This window comes from Anolis carolinensis, chromosome 2 (genome assembly GCF_035594765.1).
Source record: "Anolis carolinensis isolate JA03-04 chromosome 2, rAnoCar3.1.pri, whole genome shotgun sequence".
NCBI classification, from domain to species: domain Eukaryota; kingdom Metazoa; phylum Chordata; class Lepidosauria; order Squamata; family Dactyloidae; genus Anolis; species Anolis carolinensis.
In genome coordinates this window covers 219,356,175-219,367,221 of record NC_085842.1, presented here as the reverse complement: position 1 = coordinate 219,367,221, position 11,047 = coordinate 219,356,175, and the positions used below count along the sequence as shown (strand labels likewise).

Below are 11,047 nucleotides of genomic sequence, written 5' to 3'. Positions count from 1 at the left end.
AAACTGCATGTCGCTTCTGGTGTGAAAAAATTGTAAGGACATTGCCCAGGGGACACCTAGATGTTTTGATGTTTTTACCATCCTTGTGGGATGCTTCTCTCATATCCCTGCATGGAGTTGGAGCTGATAGAGGGAGCTCATTCCAACTGAGCCATCATCTTAAAAAAAGTGGACCCTTCTACACTGTCATTTAAAATCCAGATTATCTACTTTGAACTGGATTATATGGTAATGTAGATTCATATAATCCAGTTCAAAGTAAATAATGTGGAGTATCTGCTTTGATAATCTAGATTATATGGCAGTGTAGGAGCCAGAAAGAGAGACAGAAAGAAAACATATTCATACATTTCTTGCATTGTTTAATTGGATTTGAGGATTGGTACAAAATCACTTACAGGAATGACCTAGCATGGAGTTGGGTGTATAAATCTCTTGCATGTTTCTGGAAAGCTGTAAGAAAGATCTTTTACTCCAAAAAGCCCCACTGGCTCTTGTACTATAAGTTCTTAGAGTCTTTGTTTCATCTAAAATATGCTGGAGATTCAAGCTAACTTTGCTTTCTCGCACTGAGCAGAGCACCAGCTGGAAGTCCTTTTGCTTCATCGACACGGCTCTTGTGAATCTGGAAGGCAGGGGTCACCCAACGGCCACATGAACACTGCTCACCGTGCCAGTGAAAGGACCCTAACTTGGATGTACACTTTGGGCACAGAAGCTGTAAAGGATAAGAATAATTAGGCAAAATCATAATTTCTCATCATTTTGCTGGTTAGTTCAAATCAATACAAAGCCTACAGTTTATTCTTCTGAAACAATTCCATACAAAAATCCGAATACAGTAGAGTCTTGCTTATCCAACATAAACGGGCTGGCAGAACATTGGATAAGCGAAAATGTTGGATAATAAGGAGGGATTAAGTAAAAGCCTATCAAATGTCAAAGTACGTTATGATTTTACAAATTAATACAGAACGTTGGATGAGCGAAGATTGGATAAGTGAGACTCTAGTGTACTTTATATGGGATAAAATAATATTAAGTCATTAAGTTATCAGATTAAAACAGCAAAAAAGCTATAGCAATTGAAACCATGTACTCTTCAAGAACAAATATAACTGGGCTCAAAATTCTTCATTTACTACAAAGGTATGATTTAGCTCCGTTTCTAAGGAAGGCGACTGTTGGCGCCAATTGGGTCTCTATAATTGGAGCTACGACAGAAAAAGCCTACTCCTCTGTCTCGATGTGATGCATAATTCCTACTAGTAAGACATGAAGCAGGGCTTCCTCTGTAGATTTCTTGGGCAGGTATAAATATCACTGTCCCAAACTGTTTAGGGCTTTGAATGTTACCACCAGCCCTTTGAATTCAGACTGGAAGTGAACTAGCAGCCAGTACTTTATACTTTAAGACTAGTGTCATGCATTGTTGATGTCTAATATGTTATTATTTGAGTTATGGTTTGTTTATTTGCTTTTTTGGTCGCTTTTTACGGCATTGAATGTTTGCTTCTGTATGCTCTGAACCGCCCTGAGTCCCCATTGGGGAGATAGGGCAGGATAGAAATAAAGTTTTTATTATTATTATTATTATTACTACTATTATTATTATCATCATCATCATCATCATCATCATTATATAAAACGCAGTCAACCAAATCTGTTGGTGCATTAAACGTAGGTTTTGAGTCACCAACAAAGCCTCCCCCCCCTCCCGCCCAGAGTTGGAAGTTCAAAACACCTGGAGGGCTGAAGTTTGCCCATGCTTGGGCGACATTCTCCATTCTATCTCTGGCCCAACTGAACATACAAACCCTCAAAACTGGTGCTACAGTGGCTGGATCTCTTCAGAGACAAGGAAGGGATTATGACAATCCCTTTTCTTGAGTTCTCGAATTTGGATTGGAATTGCACTGAATACTGGGATGTACAAAGCTGGCTCATGTCAAATCCACCCAGGTCATTCACATATTTAGGAGTGAAGTCAGTTCATCTGCATGCTTTCCAGTAGCTTTTGCTGAACGTGTTGTGAGCAAAGAGGAAACTAATACCACACACATTGTGGAATGTGAGGTCACAGGTATTAAAGGGATGAAGGGCAGAAAAAACTTAACTGATGGAGGCAGAAGGACCTGTAGCTAATGTGTCTGGATATTTATTATTTTGTTGGGAAAAAAATCACTAACTACTCCTTCACCAAGGGCAATTTGTGAATCTCTTCAAAGAGAAGTTCAGGGTACTACAGCTGGGCATTGAGACCATTCAACACATCAGAGAACATAAAGATGTTCTGGATAAAATACAAAGAGAAATCTTTATTTTGTTTAGCAATGGAATCTTACTGGTTCTGCATGATCGCTTTCTATAAATAGCCAAAGGAGTGTAACAAAAATGAGAGTGAACATTTGCTCTTTCCTGGCCCAAGGGGTGGGACCGGGCCCAATGGTTTTAAGTTATAGATAGGAAGATTGCACTTGAACATTAAGAGGAACCTCTTGATACTAAGAGTTGTTCAACAACGGAAACAATTATTTGAAGAGATGGCGGAGTCTCATTTCTCTAGATGTCTCCCAAAAGAGGACATCCAGGAGTGGGACTCAATAGCATATGGGGCATTTCTAATACCAGTAGTGGATTCTGTTATTCCTGTCATTTCAACCCTTTGTTACTATAAGGGGGGCACACTTAGTCTAATCACGTTAGACCAGAAGCTGTGGTCTAACCCTCTATAAAATACATCTTTCTTTACTGTTCAGTCTTCAGCAATGAAATAATACTTTGACACATTCAAAGTATTAAGAACAACTGTTTTCCTCACCTGTCCTTCAATCACTCCTAAAAGCATTGGCTCCATCCATTGTAGAGGTTCAATGAAGTAAGAAGTACAACCGGGTCTGCTGTTACAGTGAAAAGGGGCAGGCTCTGAAAACCTTTTGTGAGCAAAAGCTGCCAGTCCTGTGCCTTCATCATGAGGTAGGATGTTTGAGCTTTGAAAGAGGAGACGCCTATTTTCCAGAAGAAAAGACAAGAAAATGACTTGGATTTTTTTTTAGCAGCATTGCAACAGCAACAATCTCAGCTAACTAAGTTGAGCTGCAAGTTTTCTTGCATTCTTCACAATTAAAAATATACAGTAGAGTCGCACTTATCCAACATAAATGGGCCGGCAGAACATTGGATAGGTGAACATGTTGGATAATAAGGAGGGATTAAGGCAAAGCCTATTAAACATCATATTACATTATGGTTTTACAAATTAAGCACCAAAACTTGTTTTACAACAAATTGACAGAAAAAGCAGTTCAATACATGGTAATGTTATGTAGTACAGTAAAGTCTCGCTTATCCAACGTAAACGGGCCGGCAGAACGTTGGATAAGCGAATATGTTGGATAATAAGGAGAGATTAAGAAAAAGCCTGTTAAACATCAAAATAGGTTATGATTTTACAAATTAAGCACCAAAACATCATGTTATACAACAAATTTGGCAGAAAAAGTAGTTCATTACACATTAATGCTATGTAGTAATTACTGTATTTACGAATTTAGCACCAAAATATCACAACGCATTGAAAACATTGACTACAAAAAAGCGTTGGATAATCCAGAACGTTGGATAAGTGAGACTCTACTGTAATTACTGTATTTACGAATTTAGTACCAAAATATCGCAATGTATTGAATTGACTACAAAAACATTGACTACTAAAAGGCAGACTGCGTTGGATAATACAGAACGTTGGATGAGTGAAGGTTGGATAAGTGAGACTCTACTGTATTAAGATTAATGTTACTACAAAGCAAACACTGCATTTCACTGAATGTAAAGTGCATTTTTTTCCTGTTTAAGGGACTTAAAAAATGGGATGTACTTTAGAGTAAATCAGATTGGTCATTTTTTTTAAACTGCATTACATGCAACAGAGGAGGAAGGGCTAAAGCACCAAACGGCTCCAGGTATTTTTGTTTAAAATACTGTCACCCCTCAGAGAGAGGAGGAAGAAGAGGAGGAAGGGTCACAGAGCCAATAGCCTTTCCAGGCTCCAACCATTTTGTCTCAGTCAGTTTATTGTTTGGGTGAGTGCTGCTTCCTGCTTCCGCTGCCTCTCCAACAGATCCAACTTAGACTTAGTAAAATAGATTCATGAAGACAATATGGCTTCCAGGTTGCTTCACACTCCCTACTCATCCCACAGGAAAGAATGCACTTTAAGACACATTAAAACAAAAACATGATATTTTGCATGCAAAGGAAATTCTAAAAGATATTCATTTTTTTTACAAAATTGAAGCTTCAAAAATTGGGTGTTGCCTTACATTTGATGGTGCTTTAGATTTGGTGAAAAGCAATTTAAGGCATGTTTCTTATCAAAAGCCACCACATAACAAGTGTAGAGTAAACTGAAGTTTTACTATGAGGAACTGATTTTTTTCTGAATTACAAAGCAGAAATTTTTCCTATTTCCTTCTTTTGTAAATAAATTATTTTGCTATGCCACATTCAAAAGTTCTCCAGTGTATGACTACCAATAGAAATAGTTGTTTACAAGTAGCATATGGAGAAAGGCATGCAGCCTGAATGGTCATTTGGACCTTAATTAATTGCAGCTTAGTTAGATGAGATTGCGATGTCAGACTTGTTCTTTTAATACATATAAATACATTTATATCAGATATCAGCCTATCGGCCGCATCAGAACATTTGACAATCACATTTAACACATACAACATACAACCCACATAACAACCAAAGTCAAAATAAACAAGCTGTCAACAAGGGGTCAAGATCCTGAACCATCACCACTACAATTTACACCAATCGACTCCAAATACGCAGTTCTTAGCTGAGTTGCTTTGACTGGTTCTATCCTTGAAGGGTATATTTATCCACATGAACACTATATTATAATTATATTTAAAAACAAACTGTATGCACAATATTATCTGAACACTTATTCCCAAGCCATTTCAATTGTGAATCCCTTGAGAATTTAGAAAAATGCTGCAATGAACTCTGATTGCTCGGGACTAAGCAGAATATAAATCTAATAGATATATTTGAAACTCCATACCGGCACTTCCGACATTTGTAAGTAAGTTCACAATTTGTCGCCTGCTCAATGTTGTTTGGATCAATTGCAAAAATTTCTTTTGGAAGGTCCTGTGATTCTGAAAGGAGAAACAACATTAAATGTATGAAACAGTAAAGAAGCATCATGGCATTTTTAAAACACTGTTTCGCTTAAAATGCAGAATAAATGCAGACACTCTTTTATAATGATCCCAGGAAAGCTTGGAATCAAATTCAGCATTTTTGGAAAGAAAACACAAACTATTTAGCATTTCATAAGATTCTTACTGGAATCTCCAAAATAGAATTGCTAACTTTAAAAAAGATTCTTAAGGAATTCCAATTTTATTTATTAAATATTCAAATTTTATTTTATCCTTTATGGGAATACTGAAAGAGGCATAATTATGTTAAAATGACATCTGTTCATTAGGGGAAAAATCAGGATAGTCATATAATTTCTTTATTAGCATATTATTCCTTTATTTGCTACTTCTCTGCTGTATTGAACACTTATTTATTTACAGCATTTATATTCTGCCCTTCTCACCCCAAGGGGGATTCCAAACATTCAATGCTGTTATACACAGGCAGGACAGTACATTTCCCATCTTCGGCGTCCTGGAGGTTGTGCCCAAGGGGGGGGGGTGTGCTATCGCTCCATCCTCCACGTCGAGAGGCGGGTAAGAAATAAAATTATTATTATTATTTAATAAATTTTTATTTGTAATTTTACCTTTAATAATCTGCAACATGGACTTTGCCCTTTTCACAGCAATGGTACATCATTTGTTTCTTTCCTGGTAAGTCACCACGACTCAGTAGCTATTAACATATGTGAAGATAGGATTTTTGCTCCACTTTACACTCACATACACAGGCTATCATTCACAATCTTAATGCCTATCCCCTCATCTTGGAAGGATTCTTCAGGTGCCCCTCCCTGTCTCTATTTATTATAACCATCCTAAAACAGTTCAAGTTGTGAACAAAACAGATCACTGTGTTGTTGAAGGCTTTCATGGCCGGAATCACTGGGTTGCTGTGAGTTTTCCGGGCTGTATGGCCATGTTCCAGAAGCAGTCTTTCCTGCCGTTTTGCCCACATCTATGGCAGGCATCCTCAGAGGTTATGAGGTCTGTTGCAAACTAGGCAAGTGGGGTTTATCTATCCGTGGAATAATGTCTAGCATGGGAGAAAGAACTCTTGTCTGTTTGAGGCAAGTTTGAATGTTGCAACTGGCCACCTTGATTAGCACTGAATGGCCTTGCAGCTTCAAAGTCTGGCCACTTCCTGCCTGAGGGAATACTTTCTTGGGAGGTGTTAAATGGCCCTGACTGTTTCATGCCTGGAATTCCCCTGTTTTCTGAGTGTTGTTCTTTATTTACTGATAAATAACAGATCACCTTCCTGTTCGCTGCTAAAGTCATGTTTTTAGAGGGTAAGGGAAGAATTATTTACTGGCAAGTTTTTCACTGAAAATTATTTTGTATCACAACTGACAAAACATAGCACAAAACAAAGTACTTTTATTTAATATATTCCAACTTGCTTACCAGAGTATCTTTCCGTAAGGCTCTGCAAATTATACTGTTTGTAAACAGCACTGGTTACATCAACCTCACACCCCATTTTTTCATAGAGTTTCAGTTGCCACTCAAAGCCTTCATTCATTCTGGAAAATAAAAAAAATCAAAGACTCGTTCCTACATCACTTACACTCATTTACTCAGGAAGAAAGAAAGAAATTTAATAAGGGGGAAGAACGCACTTTGCATCAGGTTTGATGGCCCTAATAAAGGTGTAGGCTTCTTCAAAGGGGAGATTATTGGCCTTCATTAAATAGGCAGTCACAACAGCCACACTTCGACTGACTCCAGCATGACTGAAAAAGAAAAGTGGACAGAATGAAATACTGTCACATACAGAAAATGGGGCATCTCATTCTCTTTTTAAAGTAAAGAGTAATAAAGAGTGGGAAAACCACAAATGCATCTTATGTTTCGAATACCTAAGTCCCAATTGATTTGCAGAATTCACTGTTTACAAAAGAAAAGCAAGCCAGGTTTTTTGATTGATACTAAGACACAGATAAGAAAGAAATGAACAAAATCTGGCTAGCAGTATTTAAAAACTCTAAAATCAGAAAAGTAAATAAAGAACAAGATTCAGAAAACGGGGATTCCGGACATGAATCAATCACGGGCAGCTAACCAGCCTGTGCCACAACAGTGAATTCTCTTTTTAAAGTAAAGAGTAATAAAGAGTGGGAAAACCACAAATGCATCTTATGTTTCGAATACCTAAGTCCAAATTGATTTACAGAATTCACTGTTTACAAAAGAAAAGCAAGTCAGGTTTTTTCATGGTACTAAGACACAGATAAGAAAGAAATGAACAAAATCTGGCTAGCAGTATTTAAAAACTCTAAAATCAGAAAAGTAAATAAAGAACAACATTCAGAAAAACAGGAGGATTCCGGACATGAATCAATCACGGGCAGCTAACACCTCAGAACAAAGGATTCCCCCAGGCAGGAATGAAGCTGGCAAAGCCATTAATGCTATTTAAGGTGATTAATTACAAATGAGGGTGTTCAGGGGGAAACTAATAGATCTGATTTTGATTTATACTGGTCAGTTTTTATCAAATATGTTCTAGAAAGTGCAAAAGGAAAACAATACAATCTTACTGGTCAAGAATTTTGGATATGACATTTGTTTAATGGTTGATTTATGAATTCTATGGTAAAGGAAAGGATACCTGTTCAGGCCTTAGTGGTGGGGTTATATGTCCGTAAAATGTTCGTTGTTTTCGTGTTTTGTTTCATTGTATGTTGTTAATGTATGTAAATAAAAATTATTATATTGAGAGAGAGAAAAGGTGATTAATTACAATACTCACACCGCCAAGAGACAAGAGTTCTTTCTCCCAACCCTGGACCTTCCACAGATATATAAACTTCCCTTGATTAGTTTTCCAATAGACCTCACAATCTCTGAGGATGCCTGCCACAGATGTGGGCGAAACGTCAGGAGAGAATGCTTCTGGGACATGGCCATACACCTCGGAAATGCACAACAACCCAGTGACTCCGGCCATGAAAGCCTTCAACAACACAACACAACACATTAGAATGAGTATGAGTGGATCTCATTGCCTTGGAGGGTGGTGGAGGCTTCTAAATAGAGGCTGGATGGCCATCTGTGTGTGTGGATTGTGTGTTCCTGCATGGAAGAGGGCTGGCCCTGGGGGTTCCGTCCAACTCTGTGATTCTAGGGCAGGCATGGGCAAACCTCGGCCCTCCAGGTGTTTTGGCCTTTAACTCCCAGCCGTAGGAGTTAGTCCAAAACACACAGAGGGCCGAGGTTTGGCCCTGCCTGCCCTCGGAGCTGAGCTTCCCCCGCTCCTCACCATTGCTCACCATTGGACCAGAATGGCGCCCTCCTTCGCGCGGATTCTGTCGATGAAGGCGGCGGCCTGGTCCAAGCGGCTCAGCAGGTCGCAGCCGGGCTGGTCGAGGGCCTCCAAATGCAGCACGTCCTCCAGCCCCACTTCCCCGGGGGGCTCCGAGTCCACAGACAAGAGGGCCGTGATCCCCGGAGGCCTCTCCGCCGCCTTCCCACGCCCCGCAGGGCCCAGGTACAGCCCTGGAAGGACCTCCACCGTCGCCATGGCCTACGCTGCCTCCTGCTTCTTTGCCTGAGAATGTGGCAAGGCTTCACTTCCGGGTTTGTCTGCATGACCCCGCCCACTGCCTCTCCCTTAACCCTTTCCTATACTTTGCTATAGGAGCCTGCGGTGCCCTAGGGGATAAAAGCCTTGTGACTTGAAGGTTGGGTTGCTGACCTGAAGCTCTGCCAGCTTCGAATCCCACCCGGGGATGAGCTCCCTCTATCAGCTCCAGCTCCATGCGGGGACACAAGAGAAGCCTCCCATAAGGATGGTAAAACATCAAAACATCCGGGCAGACGGCCAATTCTCTCACTCCAGAAGCAACTCAGGTTGCTCCTGACACGAAAAAAAAAATTCTTTGCTATGGCACATGGCAAACGCAGAGGAATTGATCAGCAACTGAACTTAATTAGGTTTGGGGAGAATTCACTGTTGTGGCGCAGGCTGGTGAGTAGCCTGCTGCAATAAATCACTCTGACCATGAGGTCATGAGTTCGAGGCCAGCCTGTGGCGGGGTGAGCACCCGTCAATTAAAAAATAAATAAATAAATAAATAGCCCCTGCTCGTTGCTGACCTAGCAACCCGAAAGATAGTTGCATCTATCAAGTAGGAAATAAGGTAAGGTAAAGGTAAAGGTTTCCCCTGACATTAAGTCCAGTCGTGTCCGACTCTGGGGGTTGGTGTTCATCTCCATTTCTAAGCCAAAGAGCCGGCGTTGTCCGTAGACACCTCCAAGGTCATGTGGCCGGCATGACTGCATGGAACGCCGTTACCTTCCCGCCTGAGCGGTACCTATTGATCTACTCACATTTGCATGTTTTCGAACTGGTAGGTTGGCAGAAGCTGGGGCTAACAGTGGGAGCTCACCCTGCTTCCCGGGATTCGAATTGCCAACCTTTCGGTCAGGAAGTTCAGCAGCTCAGCGGTTTAACCCACTGCGCCATCAGGGGCCCAAAACAGTATTACAGTATTACAGTAGAGTCTCACTTATCCAACATAAACGGGCTGGCAGAACATTGGATAAGCGAATATATTGGATAATGAGAGATTAAGGAAAAGCCTATTAAACGTCAAATTAACTTATGATTTTACAAATTAAGCACCAAAACATCATGTTTAACAACAAATTAGACAGGAAGAGTACAGTAGAGTCTCACTTACCCAACATTCGCTTATCCAACGTTCTGGATTATTCAACACAGTTTGCCTCCTGCCCTGATCCGCATCTGTTTATGGATTTAATTTCCAACAATGTTTCTATTGTAAGTTCATTTTATGCAATTCTATATTTGTAGTCAATTTGCTAGTAGCCAATTTTTTTTGGTCAATGTTTTCAATATATTTCGATATTTTGGTGCTAAATTCATAAATACAGTAATTACTACATAACATTACTGTGTTTTGGACTGCCTTTTTCTGCTGATTTGTTGTAAAGCATTGTTTTTGGTGCTTAATTTGTAAAATCATAACATAATTTGACGTTTAATAGGCTTTTCCTTAATCCCTCCTTATTATCCAACATTTTCGCTCATCCAGCATTCTGCCGGCCCGTTTTATGTTGGATAAGTGAAACTCTACTGGAGTTCAATATGCAGTAATGCTATGTAGTAATTACTGTATTTACGAATTTAGTACCAAATCATCACAATGTATTGGAAACATTGACTACAGAAACATTGACTACTAAAAGGCAGACTGCGTTGGATAATCCAGAACGTTGGATAAGTGAATATTGGATAAGTGAGACTCTACTGTACATCAGTAAAAACAGTAACACAATAAAATCACTATATAATAATTCATCTTATAAAAATTAAAATAATTTAAAACATAGACAGTAGTCCCAATCACTAGTCAAGCACCATAGGACATGGGCCATTTTAAGTGGAAATGGCAATCTGAAAGTGCATGATTTATAGAAGTTGTAGGTAGTGGGATTTATAGTTCACCTGCAATCTAAGAACACTCTGAACCCCACCAATGATGGATCTGGAGCTAACCTGGCACACAGAACACCTGTGACCAACAAAAAATACTGGAGGGGTTGTTGTTAGCTTTCTGGACTGTATGGCCATGTTCTTCTGGAACATGGCCATACAGCCCAGAAAGTTCACAACAATCCTGTGATTCTGGTCATGAAAACCTTCGACAACACAATACTGGAAGGCTTTGGAGGGATTTATAGAAGTTGTAGTTCACCTACATACAGAGCGCACTATGAACCCAAACCATGATGGATCTGGACAAAACTTGGCATGCATACCCGATATTCCCAAATTTTTATACTGGTGGGTT

At 39.8% G+C, this 11,047-nt stretch overlaps 1 protein-coding gene across 1 annotated transcript; it reads right to left on the bottom strand.

Moving 5' to 3' along the window:
* Nucleotides 1-345: 345 nt before the first annotated feature.
* dusp12 (dual specificity phosphatase 12) lies at nt 346-8,814 on the bottom strand. The gene is made up of 6 exons (XM_003223763.4): nt 8,501-8,814; nt 6,848-6,961; nt 6,633-6,751; nt 5,078-5,174; nt 2,822-3,008; nt 346-718 (listed from the first exon to the last, which is right to left on the bottom strand). Exons 1-6 carry the CDS (start codon nt 8,749-8,751, stop codon nt 551-553), a joined length of 936 nt encoding a protein of 311 aa, XP_003223811.1. The 5' UTR covers nt 8,752-8,814; the 3' UTR covers nt 346-550.
* Nucleotides 8,815-11,047: the final 2,233 nt, after the last annotated feature.